Raw genomic sequence first — 16920 nt, 5'->3', positions numbered from 1 at the left:
TGGTATTTCTTTGGGAATCAGACTGATTTTGTTTAAATTTGTGACTTGAGATATCAAATGCTCGGGAAATATATGTACATCACAGTACGTACATATATAATATAATTATTATATATATATATATTATATATATATATGTATATATTAATATATATATATTGTTAATATTTTAATATATATAATGTATATATAATTATATATATGATATATATATTATTATTTATTAATATATATATATATATATGAAACGCCTGGATACTGAGATCTTCATAAAGTTAGCTATATTCCGAGTTGTCCTTTGTGGCTGTATTACATACCTGTCCTACTGAGCTTTGCTTGAAGCTTTCATATGTTTTTTGGTAAGAAGCTTTCCGCTTAAGTTTTATATTATCAACCGAAAAAGGTTAAACTTAAGGTGCCGTTTTAGTAGTATCACTCTGCAAAAGTGCATTCGGTGTCCAAGTATTTTGCATAAATAAGATTACTTGGAAATGCAGAAGTAATGTTGACGTGATTTGCCGATATTTCACGAGAAATACTTTGCTATTTGTAAAAGAAAGTAGGGTTCCATCTTGCAATATCAGTGACACCATCTTCCTCTGAGTATTTTTACATATAGGTTTCTGATGTGTAATTTCCTACTCATCGAGTGAGGAGTATACAAACATATGTTATTCCTCTCTTCATATTAGTCATTACTTATCTTTTCCTATATTAATGTTACGGATTCTTTTAAACGTTGAATTACACGGTATCTTATTCCACTGCGCATACAAGATAGCTTTTGACGCCCTTTTGAGGTTAGTCTTAGTACAGAGTTTAGAATCATATTCAAAAACGAACATCTTACGGCCTTCAACTATTTCTCTTCATTTGACGGAACGAGAAGCATTTTAGGGAATAAGGAACCACAGAATAGCAACATTTGAGGATAGTAAGGTTTTTTTTTCCTCCAGAAAACCACTAACATCAACTATCGCCGGATTCGGTGCAAAGTCACGGCAGAGAGAGAGAGAGAGAGAGAGAGAGAGAGAGAGAGAGAGAGAGAGAGAGAGAGAGAGAGAGATATGAATCCTAAATAGACCAAAAAATTAAATGTTTTAAAGTCGAAATTTTGTCTCCCTCAGGTTGTTGTCTTGGCTTGCCTTCTGGCCTTGGGACACGGCGCCCCTCAGTTCTTCCCTAGGGCCTCCCCGTTCACGCCTCGCCCTTTCAGGCCGTTCCCTCCACCCCAACCTTACTACAACCGTCACATTGCCACCATCAGAGACGTTCGTGAGGATCGGGGCGATGGTAACTTCAGGTACGAGTTCGAAACGGAGAACGGCATCAACGTCAACGCCGTCGGAAGGCCAGGCTCCAGAGGGCAGAGCAACATTGCCGGAGCCTTCAGGTAATGGGACGGAGTGAGCACTCTGGCTCAAGGATAAAGCAACAGGACAACAAATTCTGGTGAAAAAAGACAAGAAGCTATAATATAAATCGATCTTTACAGTGACTAACGGAGTTTTCTTTCTTTCTTTCAGTTTCCCATTCCCTGAAGGAGGTTCCGGCCGCGTTTCCTACGTAGCCGACGAATTCGGTTTCCGTCCTGAGTCGCCACTGATCCCCACTCCTCCCCCCCTGCCCGCCCATGCAGTGGAACAGATCCGCACTGCAGAACGGCAGCGCGCCAGCGGGATCCGTTTCGACTAGAGGACTGTTACTTGGAAATGCAACGAAGAGACTTCTGTTTATGGGCCAATGAATCGAGGACCTACAGCAAGCTTTTTGCTTTACACATTACTACGTAAATTGGGGCTTCTAACTCATTCTAATATTCATCCTACGCTGTCAATTTAATACATTTTCATGTACAACCACATATCCGGAAATATACAATCAAAACGGAAATTTTAGTTTTATTTCTACGGTGTGTTATTCCTTTTATCAAAAGCCCTATTTCTTCTTTAGAATAATGATTACGGAAGAGAAGCACATCATCTCTAAATACGCAAAGAAATCTTGATGACAATATGATATATATATATATATATATATATATATATATATATATATATATATATATATATACTATTATATATATATATAAAGGCAAAATCCACGAACGAAAGTGAAATATTGTGTCACTTCCCTTCGCAGATTTTGCCTTTATTTATATATTCATTTATCGTGTTCCAAATTTCCGTGATTCAGTTGTATATATACACACACACACTCATATATATATATATATATATATATATATATATATATATATATATATATATATATATATATATATATATATATATATAATAAGTGTGTGTGTGTGTGTGTGTGTAACTAAAACAACCACAATGCCTTCTTAACTTACTCGGATTCTTCACACTTTTTGGATGCGCTTGTCATTAAAAAGCCTCAGACTTGGATCTAAGGCTTAGTAGTGACATGCGTATCCGAAAAGTGTGAAGAAATTTGAGAAGCATCTGTAAAAAGTGACCAGCAGATTCTATTTAGATTCTTATTTATATCTTATATATATATATATATATATATATATATATATATATATATATATATATATATATATATATATATATAAGTTTATGTATGAGTTTGTGTAGCGTCGAGTTTAGAAAATATTTATCTCTCTCTCTCTCTCTCTCTCTCAAAAAAAAAAAAAAAAAAAAAAAAAAAAAAAAAAAAAAAAAAAAAAACACACACACACGACATCTAGTTGGGTGTCTCCTCCCGATGCAAACTTCATTGCTTTTGGAGAAATGAGCTGTCCTTGACATTTCATGACCTCAGCATGACCGATATAAGCCATCTTAGTTGCGCTGGCTTAACCTCCTGACCCTAGCCTAACTTGTCCTAGGGATGGGTTCAACTTGCAATATAAGAGTAAGTTTTAATTTTCTATCAATGAACGTCTACGAACATCTAAGTGAACCTCTAAATTTAAGTCTAACAATATAAAGACCTCTCATTCTTTGTGCGGAAGTATTGGGCATTCAGTAATTCCATCATCTCTCTCTCTCTCTCTCTCTCTCTCTCTCTCTCTCTCTCTCTCTCTCTCTCTCTCTCTCTCGTGTGTTTTTGATTTACAAATGAAAATTTCATCAGCATTTTGTCGCACAGGCCATAAGTGGAAGAAGATTTCAACGAAATAAATCCTCCAGGAACATTATAAGTAGCGTAAGAGATTGCAGTTTGCCAGATGTAAGGTTTTATTTTTACCCAGCAAAGGTATTTCCGAATAAGTAATGTTCGAAGATTAGCTCGCTCTGACTTCGAAATTATGACACGATTAAGGCGGGTGGATTCAGGTGGGAAGTCCTAATACGCCCTTTTGCTCGGAGCCAAATGGTATAGTACATTGTGTTTTCCTACATGTTCTCGACTTAATTCCATTTTATTTTCATTGATATTGTCGTCTTACACAAGGGGTAGAGGAAACTTCAGTATACGTAACCAAGAAAAATATAGATGAGGTAAGAAATCTGTCGAGGCATGACGCGAACTTTAAAGGAAATGAAAAGTTTATTTGATGGACAACGTAAAAAAAAAAAAGATAATACACAGAATTCTAATTGCACGAATTTTGGTTATATCGTCTTACCTCTCTGAAAAAAAATCGGTAAAACATTAAGACCAATCAATCTTTTATTCATATGGTGGGGGATCTGAAGTGAAACAACTGAAGGGAATTCAAAAGACCGCTGAGTGAAGTGAAGCAACTTAAAAAATTCAAAAGACCGCCGAGTTAAGTGAAGCAGCTGAAGGGAATCCAAAAGACCGCCGTGTCAAGGGAAGCAATTGGAAGGAATCCAAAAGACCGCCGAGTGAAGTGAAGCAACTAAAAGGAATCCAGAAGACCGTCGAAGCGAGAGAGACACAAAGAGACGAAGAAGATTAATCTCGTAAGACAGGGGTTGAGACCTCTCGCTCTCAACACTTTTCCCCCCCCAAAGATTCCTGACTCAGCCTTCGTTCGCTCTCTTCCGTTCCAATCGAGGTTGGTTCACTGGAAAAGGAAAGAAGGAAACTTTAAAACATTCCTTAAGGAAATCAATGAGTCCCGTTTTGCTTGTTTTCTCTTCTTCTTTCTATGGCAGGACGTGATTCTCTTCTTGAAGGGAAATTAAAGGACATCTATACAGAGATGTTAAGTTTTGTAAAAGGTTGGATTGTCAAAATTATTGTTGGTATCGCAACAGTAATTTTGATTTATCTGGAATGCAATTTGATCTGATTTATATGTGTATACGTATAAAGCACACATACACATATAGATGAGTGTACGTGTGTATGTTTATTTGTGCGCATTTGTATGCATTTATTTATTTATTTTTTTTTTTTTGACGGTGTTAAGCGCTTAACAATTCTAATACGATGTACGAAACGTCATAAATATCTCCGTTCAAGCAAGAAATTCTCATATCAGAGCATGCAAAGATAATATCAAGGTGAAGTGAATAATTCAGTTCGACATCGAGAAGACGAAGAAAGAAACTGGGGATCATCATTCTCAGGCTTCTTCACTCCAGCGTCAATAAAACTGGGTCGAATCACACCTCGGAAATTTCATCTCGAAGGCCTCCAGACAACTCGTTGCGAAATACTTTTGATTTATGATTCTTTGACAGTTGGAAATGCACTGGTGTGTCATATTGTGCTGAAGGTGAATCAAAAGCGTCACATGCTCTCTAGATGTGCTTGTGGCGTGAATATTCTTCCTTCAGTTTCCTTCCGTTTTCGTTCAGGTCTGGAAATGATTAATGCAATTCCAGGGAACTTAATTAAAGGAGATGCGGAGTGTTGATATGATGGAGTCAGGGAGGGGCCCTCTGTCCGTTAAGCATCCGCCACATAAATGATCAAATGAGCAACTCAATGAGTGTTATAGTAGATTCACATCAACCGTGCATTTGATGTCTAGGCCAGTCCCTTACGACGCTTCTGATTGGCTGTTGATAAGCCAATCTCGAGAGTTCCCATAGGCAGGATGTACGTTCCACCTCTCCTGAAAGACGTATACATCAGGAGAGGTGGAACGTAGATCCTACTATGTGAACTCTCTCGAGAGACTGAGTGTTTCCAGCCTTGTGACTGGCTTTTCAACAGCCAATTAGGAGCGTCGTAAAGGACTGGCCTAGACATCAAATGTACGGTTGATTTGAATCTACTAAAGTAACACTCGAGAAGAAAAAGGAGGAGGAGGAGGAGGTCGTCTGTTTGGACTTGCTTGAGGACAAAATTTCAAATTAATCTTTCTCATTTGATTCAAGTCCATTTCTTAATATGCTAAACATTGTTAGGATTTCTTATTGTGCTAAATATTCTTAGGAATCTGTATTATACGCACACACACACACACACATATATACATATAATAGATCTTAAGTCCTCTGGATCTAGCTGACGCAGAAAAATAATTGGAAATTAAGTCATGATAGAATGGCAGCTGGATAAACGATCAAGATTTTGAGATTTAGTAATCCTGGCAACAATAAAAGAGGTTTTGCGGTAATTAGGAAGTTGTGTAGGATTGAATGACTGAATAGAAAGAGCTTTATCCTTCATCTCATCCACTTCGGTACCTATCACACCGATTGACTCGAATGTTTGAGTGCCTGTCAATTAAATTCAAAATGGAAATATTTTTCTCAACGAAAGAGGATCTTTCGAACGGACACGACGTAGGAAAGAAACGTAACATTTCCCTCTAATTGCAAATGTTCTTACATTTCCCCACTTGCACGTCGAACGACGTACCTTGTATGGAGAAACTCAAAACAACATTGGTCCCACAGTACGTTACTTATTTTGTATTTAACGTTTATCACTATATCCGGTTTTAATTTCCATATGACCACCCTGTGCAGGCAAAATAAAAGGGAAATGTATTTCAATTTGCAATCATATGTGCATATACGCATTATTCTGGAAATATTTCATAACTATAAATGGCGCATATGCAGAGAATGCATTAATACTCATATTTTATACCATAGATCGCACAAACAAGCAGTGAGTCTTGATTCTTACCTAATTATACATTAAGTGCGCACCGCAAAACCGTGTTTCACATTAAAATTCTCAAAACAGAAATCCACAAGAAGGTCAGAGGTTGCGGCCCTTGATACCTTTTGTCATTAAACTGATTGAGCACATTCCCTTGAAAAGTCTCAAAAGCCAGAAACAATATTATTCCGACCATGAGACCTCTTGCACTTACCGCAGCTGTTGTTTTAAACTAAACACGTTATTCGCGGCAATTGCCAATTATGTTTGAGCAAAACTTCACGCCTTTGTTTCGTAACCAATATTTTGTTATAAGCTGAACGACGGGAAATCATTTCCTGTGCTTAAAGGGATCTGGATCATTATGCTGTCATGTTTGCCTGCTGTCGTAAGTCGTGCTTGCATTCTGTTTTTATTTTATTTTTATTTTTTTGAGGGGGTCTGATTGGCGTTAAGAAAATTCTTAGGATGCCAAAATGATGTACCGACAATAGTAGGCAATGTATTCATTTTTTCACTGATTACACACACACACACACACACACACACACACACACACACACACATATATATATATATATATATATATATATATATATATATGTATATATATATATATATATATATATATATATATATACATATATATAAATTATTGATGTACCGATAATAGTAGGTAATGTATGCATTTAAATATATATATATATCTATATATATATATATATATATATATATATATATATATATATATTTATATATATATTTCTGTAAGACAGTACGCGCTTATACGCACGGAGGTACTTTCTAAGCGTACTGCATGCTATCAGTGCGCTTAACCTCATTAGTATGTGGGTGGATATCTAATCACTTTATGATCTGCGCAATGAGCGTGTTGTTGTGCTTTAATGTGTTTGTACCTAACATAAAATATTTACACATATACGTCTGTAGTTCGGCAATTATCTTTGTTGCATGCAAATATTTCTTCAGAAGAGATAGAGAATCTATTTAGATTTAAAAACAGACGCCCTACAATCGTTTGAGGTATTTTCATCCGCAGGTCCCCGCTGACTGTAATTGACGTGTTCTTTTTAATGAAAGGATAAAGTATTATTAAATATATAAAGTACAAAGAAACTTCGGCTCTTATTCCATAACAGTTTTCGACTGGAGGAAAATGAACAAAATTATATTTACAATAATACTTAAGGATCTTCAGATTACAGTGGTAAAGATGTTTTCTTTCAATATATGCATATGCCTTATTTACACAGGCACGAGCGCACACACAAACACACACACACATATATATATACATACATATATTGGTGTATATAAGGACTTATGTATGAATACATATATGAACAAGAGAAAGAGTGAAATGACAGCAAGTAGGTGTCAGGAACACTTACGCGCAATGCACCCAACTGGGATTCAAAAGAACGCGCGCATCTAAAAGGGACACTGCCGCTTATTGGAACAGCAACCGGACAGCCATATATTAAGAAAATAAGAAGGCATAGACACGCTTAGGAAGGTTATTGAGGAACATGCCAATGCAAATGCTGAAAGGCGGACTGGACCTGACTTCGTGTATGGATCATTGTTAATCGAGTAGCTATTGCTAAGGCTCCAAATTCAAATTCATTATGGATATGCAGTACTGGATCACAAAGGTTTTCACTGCTTACGGTAGAGTCGCAGATGGTGCGATCCCACTCCGATTTCACCTTTTCACCCCAATATACACACAAGACACAAACACACACACATACACATTAATGAACGTTTCAGGGCCTAGTCAGAAGAACCCATTCCTAAAATAGTTACAGTGTTTATTAGTTTCGGAAATTTATTGGTGAGCTTAAGACAACAGATGCAAGAGCTCACACAATCTAGGACGTTATAGTAGGGAAGTCAATGAAAAAAAAGGAGGAAATAATACTCTAATTTTATACACACATATATGCATATGTGTGTTTGTGTGTACATGACATTGCAGTATTAGTTCCTATTCTACGATTGAATTCCCTACTGTAACGTCCTAGATGATGTGATTTCTTGCATCTGTTGTCTTAAGCTCACCAATGAATTTCTGAGACAAATAAACCCTCTAATTAGAGAATTTCATCAACATGAATAATTTGTGTAAAACAATATACAAGTATATATAACAGCAGCCCAGTATAAGATAAGGATAATATGTAATTTAGTCCTCGCAAAGCTTTAAGATTTTAAGAAATAATTTGACAGTACACCAAGATTCACACAGAGAAGGGGTCTTACTTTATCCTCAAGAGGCGGTATTGCAGTTAATAGTGAATTTGCCATCATGTTAACAACAAAAATACTAAAAAGTTTCTTAAGCGCAATCAAGTTTTCTGTACAACGTATAATCCTGTATAAAACCATCAACTATGAGTCTATGACCGGCAGCTCTCAGTTGCGGTAGATTGAGGGTGCGTCTCTTGCTTCCGGAAAGCGTTGCCAGATGCACGATCCATGGCTAACTTTAACCTTACATAAAATAAAAATTACTAAGGCTATGGGGTTGCAATTTGGTATGTCTGACGATTGGAGGATGGATGATCAAAATACCAATTTGCAGCCCTCTAGCCTCAGTAGTTTTTGAAATCTGAGGGCGGACGGACGGACGGACGGACGGACAGACAGAAAACTAAAAATTAATAAATTAAAGTAAGTCAGATAAAAGTCCAATCACTTCCGTGTTTTATCTAAAAGAAAATAGCACTGCTCATAAAACGACTAGAGAACAATGTACTGAATATACTACAGATTTAGAATTAGATATGCCATTATAATGTTCACCAAAGGCACTCTTTGTGAATGCTTTATGAATACTGATGCTTCTTTTTATTAATCGTCCAACTTCATCCATTCTCTCATTTAATTCTTTTTTTCTTTTTCTTTTAATCGTCACGAAGGACGCAGTTCCTTCTACGCATACATCATTGTTGTTTGTGGCGAGATAAAATTTATTGAATGAAAATAATATTATATAGCGACAATGAGATGAATAATGAATAACTAATTAAACAATGCGCGTCTGTGGCCACAGTGCACCCGGATATATTTCAGGGTAATAAGCGGCATTTCTGGGCTGTGAAGGACTAACATCGTTTCAGTCTTCGGTGTTGTACTGAACCATGCGCTCCGATTATTATTATTATTAATTATTATTATTATTACTATTATTATTCACGATCAATGGTTGCGTTTCCAGTTATATCCATAAGCCTATACACTTTAAGAATCGTAACGCCATTTTGCAAAACTAAATCAGTCAATTTATACTCAATACACTCAAGGTAACCATCGAAATTTTTATTCTTAGGAACTGACGTATAAAGTGCTATATCATATAACTCTAAAATCACATAACACTCCAGATTTCCAAAGCGATACATTATTAAAGGCTATAAATACTAAAATGAATTTTTTTTCCATCCAAATGCAGGAGGAAATAACCTTTGTTTTCAAGCCCACGCCCCCGCCCCCCTCATTTTTGGCGGGAGTTTCCTCCCGTCGGAGCGCTCCTCTTCTTTATGCGAATATAGAACAAAATGAAGAGGGAGATAAAGAGGGAGAGTAAGAGAGGAATAAGAATGAAAAGGAATAAAAAAAGAAATTGGATAAGGCAAGGGAGAATTATGAAACAATTAAGGATATGTAAACGTTTGTCTTCCGCGCGAATATAAGCAGAAGATAATAGAGAATAATAATGATGAGAAAACGAAGATTTGGGAAAGGCAAGTTCAGGGTGGATAGGGACAAAAGGAAGGCGAGGCTGAGAACGAGATGTTGCCATCAAAGTGGAACACCAAGTAAAAGAGAAGAACAAAAGAAGTCAAGGAAAAATGAAAGTAAGGATGAGGATATGCAGATGAAAGATACTGAATGGAGAAGGGGTTAAAAAAAAAATTTGGAAAGAGAGAGGTATAAGGAGATAATGCTAAGATAAAAAGAAGAGTTAAGGGAGAAATTCGTTAAAAGCAGATGATGTATGGCGTTAAGTAAAGAAAAAAAAAAGAGAAATACTGAAATGCGAATTACAAAGGAAGCGGAGAAGCTGAATGTTTTGAATAAAATGAGAGAATAGGCGACTGAAAAGGTCGTGCGAATGAGGGAAAAGGCTGAGATTCTTAAAAAAAATAAAAAGATAAATAAAAATCTTGGGGGACACTGTGGTCAAACGACAACATAAACAGTTCTGAGAATAAACGAAAAGAGAGAGAGAGAGAGAGAGAGAGAGAGAGAGAGAGAGAGAGAGAGAGAGAGAGAGAGAGAGGCTGGCTATGCACAAGAGGATCACAATAATAATAAACGAAAAACAGGTATCACACGGATGGAGAAAGAGGAGGTATGAGAAAATAAATACTGGGGAAGAAACGTTTAAAAACCGAATAAGTAAAAAATCTGACAAAGATTAAAAAGGACGCGAAGCTGTTCAAGTAAAACGTGAATACCAACAAATAAACAGAGGAGGGAAAACACAAACATACAAGGAAACAAAAGGAAACCAGCGAAGAGACGACAGATAAGAAAACATGCGAGGTATGAGGCGGGGACAAAGGATAATAAAGACTGGGGCGGTGTAGGGGTTGGGTTGGGGATTGGAGGAATAAGGGTTAGGGGTTAGGAAAATACAGCAGAGTAGAATAATTAGGGGGGATGGGGGTTGCTGCCTGTTGGAGTGGGGTAACAACGGGGAAATTTGAGTTTCAGGATAATGATGCTGACACGAAGTTATTCCTCGAGCTCTGATACACAAAAAAGATATTTCTATATCTCCCAGTTTGTTGCTAACGTTTAAATAAGTTAAACAATGACACAATTATCCATATTACTATTCATACTACTATACATATACCAAAATAATTATTATCAGTGCTGTTTTCGATATTCTTGCGATAACAATAACAATCTCTATCACTACTATCTCTACTCATCACAGTATTACAACAAATATTATCATTATTATTACTGATGCACTCTTTTATAATTATCGATAATGTTATCATTTACACTGCCTAAACTATCCAGCTAACAGCAACTGCGGGTGATGCAGCAATTTGTCGTACTATTTATATATATATATATATATATATATATATATATATATATATATATATATATATATATATATATATATATATAGCATTTATGCTTTGTGTCCTTCTCTGCACTTTCCTCTAAGCCAAAGCGAAATGCCAAAAGGGAGTCGATGCTTGAACGAGCACGTGCGATCCAAAAACGCACGGATGAACGCGAGATTTACGATCTCTTTTGAGGCTATTTCATGCCAGCGTTTGCCAGCGTCATGGCAGAATGAATATCGCATGATTAAACGTCACCTTTGACACACACCCCACCCCCGTCCCCTCCCTTTTAAAGGTCTACAGGTTGCAACTCATATTGAATTCGACCGACCGTTTGATGGAGGGGAGATAGCCAAGGATCTACCTTTAGTAGTAATTTCGTTTAATGGTCTATTTTCCATTTCTGTCAGATTCGTTGGTAATCTTTAATTTAGAACTACACGTATATACATCTACGAAATTTAATATAATTCCCATTATTTACTTAAGAATTTCATGTTTCATTGAGCTTTCGTGCGTGTAATATGACGTTTATTTCGAAGAAACGATTATCTCTGTGATTACATTATTAATTTTCCCTCACTCAACCAAGAAATACATTTAATTTCGTAGAGCTTCCGCGATTATTTTTTTGTTTCACAACTCAATAAACTCTCCGTGTAATGACTCGGCATTTATATATCCTCTCTTTGGAAGTTGCTTACCGCCAGCAGTGTCGTAAGTAGCACACCATAGACGGTACCAAAGGTTCTTACCATCGTCCAAGAAACTCTAAGGAGCACTATTTTCCGTTTATTCGGCACATTTCCACTTACATGTCCAAATTCTTTTAACTGTCTTCATTCCAATGTTCAAGAGCAAGTCCTTCCGCCAAAGGACTTGGTGATCTCATTAAATTACAAAATAGAAAATAAATAAATAAATAAAAAACAATCCCCATTTCCCATCTGTAGCTATTTAAAGCGAGACCCGAGAAGAGCGGGAAACATTTTTGGAACCTCCTCTGACATATACACCCATCGTCAAAATGATCCGAAGACCACATGCATTCTCCTGTTGGGATTTCATGGCCGTAATGTCCCGAGTTTCTCCACCGAAAGCGAGAAAAGAATTGCCACGAAAGCCATAAAGGTCAGTTGCAATGGCCATGTGTGTGTGTTCAGTCGATGTTACTTTGCTATATAAGGATTCTTGCGTTCGTTACAGACAGTTATTTTAACGGCCTTGTTTTTTTCACTCCCGTTTCTTGTTCCCACTTTTCACAATTCCATTCGTTTGTCTGTGCTTCCGTTAATATGCTGAGAGGCTGGTTACTGAATTTGCATCGGAATCTGCACTGTTACAGAAAATGGATTCCATGCAGGATAAAAAAAAAATACCTGGGAGATAATGAGGCATCTTTATTTACAACCGGTCTCTATTGCTTAGTTCACACCAGAGAACCTGTTTCAAGATCTCGGGTTATTTTTAGCATTCGGCTGTGTTCCGTCGTGCTTAATAAATTCTTTTCCCAGGTTGGTTACCGGATGGAAAAAGGACACCGTTTGCGTCCACTTCAAAATGGCGGATTGAGTTCCCATGCGCCCCAGAAGACCCCGACTGCTGGCTACAAAAGGAACCGTGGTTCAATGTTCCAGATCATCAGTCATGCCTATAGGCCCTAGACCACGATAATCTTGACCTGACCAGGCTGCTCGGCATCTGCTGTGACCCCAACTGTGACCCTGCGACCGAGGCGGCAATTAGGATGGTTACGAGAATCCCCCTCCCTCTATCCCCTCCTCCAGGGGATGGAGGGTTTCGGCGGGGGAGGGGGGGTGGAGGAGCGCAAGGATGTTCTCCAATGAGGACCAAGCGTGAGCATTGGGATTACCAAGGGCGTGTACGCGGGGCAAGGTGGAGATGTATGAAGTGGGGGCGGCCGCGATGCTGGAGGAGGGTTAGCAGGGGATAAGGGAGGGGGGCGCCGGCGTTAAGTTCCCGTAGGTAAGTCTTTAGCGGAGCTGTTATGGTTTCGTGCGATGGTATATATACCTTCGACAGCCTCCTCCATGACATTCGACTTCTTCCCTCTTTAGCTGGAAGCCGACAAGGGATCCTTCTCCTCCTCCTCCTCTTCCTCGACGGGGTAGTTCTTCGCGAAGCTAAAATGAAGATCGTGAGTTGAGATTCTTGAGTTTAAGCCGTTTTGCTAGTGAGAATTGAAGGGCATTGCCAAGCGTTAGCACGAGCTCTGACTCCTGTAGAGTAGCACAGAGGGACCTCACGCATTTGCCGGGTGTAGCTTACGAAAATTTCGATTTCACCGGTACGGGCAATGTTAAAAATATCAGAATTCCATTTTTGTTCAGCTATTATGAGTTCTTTAGGCTAATTATCCTGGTCGAGTCAACATATACTACGCGGCGGAGACAGCGAACAAGTGAAGTGTTCATTTCATACTTTACAAGTGGTAATTTGTGACTGCTCAAGCATTCCTGTCACGCCAAAACGTTGGTAATAATTATGATTTGAGCTCCTTAACAATGAGAAATGGATTCATAATCACGGAGTAAGATGAATGTGCACTTCGAGACATGAAACTACTAGCATTTTAACTCTAGATTTATATTCGGCAAATTTAAGTCACGAGTTCTGCATTACTGAATTATTCGTGGTATGACCTTTCGAGAGGGAAAGTCTTTTTCTTTAAAGGAGAAATCGGCTGAATATGTGTTGTCCATTCGCCAAGTCAAAGGTTCACATAAGCGATGTTCGATTCACTCTATAGATGAGAATCAGATTTTAGCTGAACATATGACGTATCTCTATTCTAGTATCTTTCGGGAAATTTTGCATTTTTTATGTCTTTTGAGTACAAAAATATTAATCCAACCACTGGTTGACACTAAATCAATGTAATTAAGGTTTCTGTACTTCAATAACTTTGTACAACTTCCATGAAGGAAAATCCTGTTATATCTACAGTGTTTCTTAACAATAAAAGATTGTTCCTCACCTTTATACAAGACGGGTTACAGAAACGTTCGTTTTATGGGACAATACGTTTGTCAACTAAACAATTTTGGGCATCGTTTGCTTTTGGAAATATAAAAGTAGGTAGTGAATTCCTGGACTTATTTAAGGCCAATATGACATCTGTACGACTTCCTCTCCAGAAGTCGCCTGCGTTAAGGCATTACCGCTTTCGAATTTCATGTGCAAAATTGTATATTGGGCTAAGTGATTCACAATGTTAACTAGGAATTTCATCATACGTCCCGTATAGTCTTTGTCAGAGAACGTTCGTTTTCAGGGTTATAGTTTACTTTGCATTCGATTTTTTTTCATCTGAGTAAGAACGAAAATCTAGAACTCTGCATCTTGATTAGTTTCTGTCTTTCACTGTAGATTTTCTAAACCTATCCAGGAAGAGACAGCAAACTTTTCCATGTCTATTTTTCCAGTCCTCAAGAACAGGATCTCTTTAGAAACATCACTCTACCTTTCCCTCCGTGCATCCAGGTTGTGCTATTATGGCTGCTAGTCCTCTGAGACGCGCTTTAAACATCTTTCTAAACATTACAAATGTTATATAAACATTTTGCTTTCTGTATAACTAAGGTTCTAGAATTTTCATATTCCCGCTCCTGGGACAGAAATTCTTCATCAAAAATCTTTCTTTCTTTCCATTCATTCAGGTTGTGCTGCTAGGCCTCTTGGCCATGGGGTGCGCCGCCCCTCAATTCACGGGCCGCCGGTTCCAGTTCAACCCGACCCCGCGGCCTTTCCGGTCCCAGTTCCAGCCAGGCCCTCCACCTCCCCAACAGTTCCAGCCAGCTCCTCCTCGACAGTTCCAACCCCTTCCAACACCTCAACCTTACTACAACCGTCCCGTTGCTACCATCAGGGACCTCCGAGAGGACCACGGTAACGGCCACTTCCGCTACGAGTTCGAGACCGAGAACGGCATCCGAGTCAACGCCGTTGGAACTCCCGGCTCCAAGGGACAAAGCAACATCGCTGGAGGATTTAGGTAAACTATTTGACGTCAGATTTTCAGCTCAAATTTTTTCTTTCTCAAAGAATCTCAAGGTAAATCTTTTGCACTTATCCCACAAACATATTTAAGTCGGTGGCTGAGTTATATATTTTTGTATCTTGCATCATATAACTTAATACAAAAAATCAGTGCCTTATAAACTTACAATTGATAGACATTAAGAAGATGGTATCAAGTAGCAATGAGGATAAACTGTCTGATCCGCTAGGACATATACCTGTCTTGAATGTACTTTGTCATATGTATTTCTGCAAATTTAGTGGTTAATTGCACAGTTAATTAAAGGAAAAAATACTATTGTTGATACTGATTTGGCTACATGTAAATAAAAATAAGAAATAGTCTAAAGAAAAAAAATTTCCTTGTTTACAGACATACTCTGGCCAAGAATAATATAAGATCCTTTAGCCTGTCTTGGATCATAATAATGAAAGTTTTCAAGTATAATATCCTCTGAGCTGAATATATAAAGAGCTGAAATACATTTTTTCCTTCATAGAAAATACATTGTTTAATTTATCTGAATTTTTTTCTACTTTTCTCTAGAAATGAATGCATAAAAGATAAGTTAGGTTTACTTTTTTTGATAGCTTCCTTTTCCCCGAAGGAGCAAAATCCTTTAGTCAGTCCTTCATAATTTCACTGAGCATTTCTAACTTTTTAAAAGAAAAATTAGAATTGCTCAAGGGCAAATAGCTTTGCCTTTGTAGTACAGCTTGTCCCTTGAATGATTTTCTTGAGCATATTTAACCTCATATAAACCTGATTTGATTCTAACGAGTCTTACCCTTTACCTTCCACAGCTTCCCATTCCCCGAAGGAGGATCCGCACAGCTGACCTACGTCGCTGACGAATTTGGGTACCGCCCCGAATCCCCACTGCTCCCCACCCCCCACCCACTCCCCGCCCACGCCATCGAGCAGATCCGCATCGCGGAGGAGCAGCGCGCCCGCGGGATCCGATGGGACAAATAATAATGACCCAAAAACCGCACCAGAGAGAAACCGCCGCCGCCACGAATGCCTCCATTATCTCGTGTCGGAATCGTGTAACCAGGCGATGATTGCATCCGGTGTAAGGGCAACGTGACTTTGACATTTTGGAATAAACATGAAGCTTTTCTCCCAACTGCATTTTTGCTGCTTTCGTTTTCTCTAAGTGATTTCTTTATATGTGAGCTTTGTCAAGTGCGTCACTGTCTTTTGCTTGTTGACCTGCAAGAAGTTTCCCGATTTATAGGGTAACTTCGTTCCACCGGGTTTCATTCAAAATTGGGGAAAAATATGCTTTTTGTTTAAGTTTCCATTAAAAGTTGTATGAAATTTCATGGACGTGTTTATTTTTTTAATCCATTTTAACGCCGTCTACGGCTTGTCATGCCCATGTGTGGTGGCTCATTAAAAGGATGATTATATGGACGAATGTCTTATAAATACAAATGAATATGAGTTAATTGATTGGGTGTATGAGAATTAATACGAATATGTATATGTATGCATGCATACACATACATATATGCATATATATATTAAATATATAAAACAAAATATATATATATATATATATATATATTATATATATATTATTTATTACACCACACATATATATATATATATATATTGAATATTATCACACACACATATATATATACATACATATATATAATGAATATATATATATAGATATATAAAATATATATATATATATATATATATATATGATATATATATTACACAATATATATTACA

The 16920-nt window shown here is 37.6% G+C and overlaps 2 protein-coding genes across 2 annotated transcripts in view; both read left to right on the top strand.

Annotated features, from left to right (window-relative positions):
* LOC135200040 (cuticle protein AM1199-like) overlaps window positions 1-1893 on the top strand; it is a 2054-nt gene extending 161 nt beyond the window's left edge. Inside the window, exons 2-3 of the mRNA XM_064228275.1 lie at window positions 1128-1393; window positions 1527-1893. Coding sequence (XP_064084345.1) covers window positions 1128-1393; window positions 1527-1695 — 435 coding nt within the window. The 3' untranslated portion in view covers window positions 1696-1893. The remainder of the gene's footprint in view (window positions 1-1127; window positions 1394-1526) is intronic.
* Window positions 1894-13133: 11240 nt separating this feature from the next.
* Window positions 13134-16499, top strand: LOC135200039 (larval cuticle protein LCP-22-like). The gene is made up of 3 exons (XM_064228274.1): window positions 13134-13287; window positions 14810-15144; window positions 15975-16499. The coding sequence occupies exons 1-3, from the start codon at window positions 13138-13140 to the stop codon at window positions 16144-16146; spliced, it is 657 nt and encodes a 218-aa protein (XP_064084344.1). The 5' UTR covers window positions 13134-13137; the 3' UTR covers window positions 16147-16499.
* Window positions 16500-16920: the final 421 nt, after the last annotated feature.

The sequence above is a fragment of the Macrobrachium nipponense genome, chromosome 26, assembly GCF_015104395.2.
Source record: "Macrobrachium nipponense isolate FS-2020 chromosome 26, ASM1510439v2, whole genome shotgun sequence".
In the NCBI taxonomy this organism is placed as follows: Eukaryota; Metazoa; Arthropoda; class Malacostraca; order Decapoda; family Palaemonidae; genus Macrobrachium; species Macrobrachium nipponense.
This window is presented reverse-complemented; position numbering and strand designations above follow the sequence as displayed.

Bases quoted from the DNA above. Each gene is read 5' to 3' on its own strand.
- LOC135200039 (XM_064228274.1), top strand. From the start codon at position 13,138: ATGGTTTCGTGCGATGGTATATATACCTTCGACAGCCTCCTCCATGAC. The intron at 13,288-14,809 runs GTGAGTTGAGAT...CCATTCATTCAG, and splicing joins GCGAAGCTAAAATGAAGATC to GTTGTGCTGCTAGGCCTCTT. The intron at 15,145-15,974 runs GTAAACTATTTG...TACCTTCCACAG, and splicing joins AACATCGCTGGAGGATTTAG to CTTCCCATTCCCCGAAGGAG.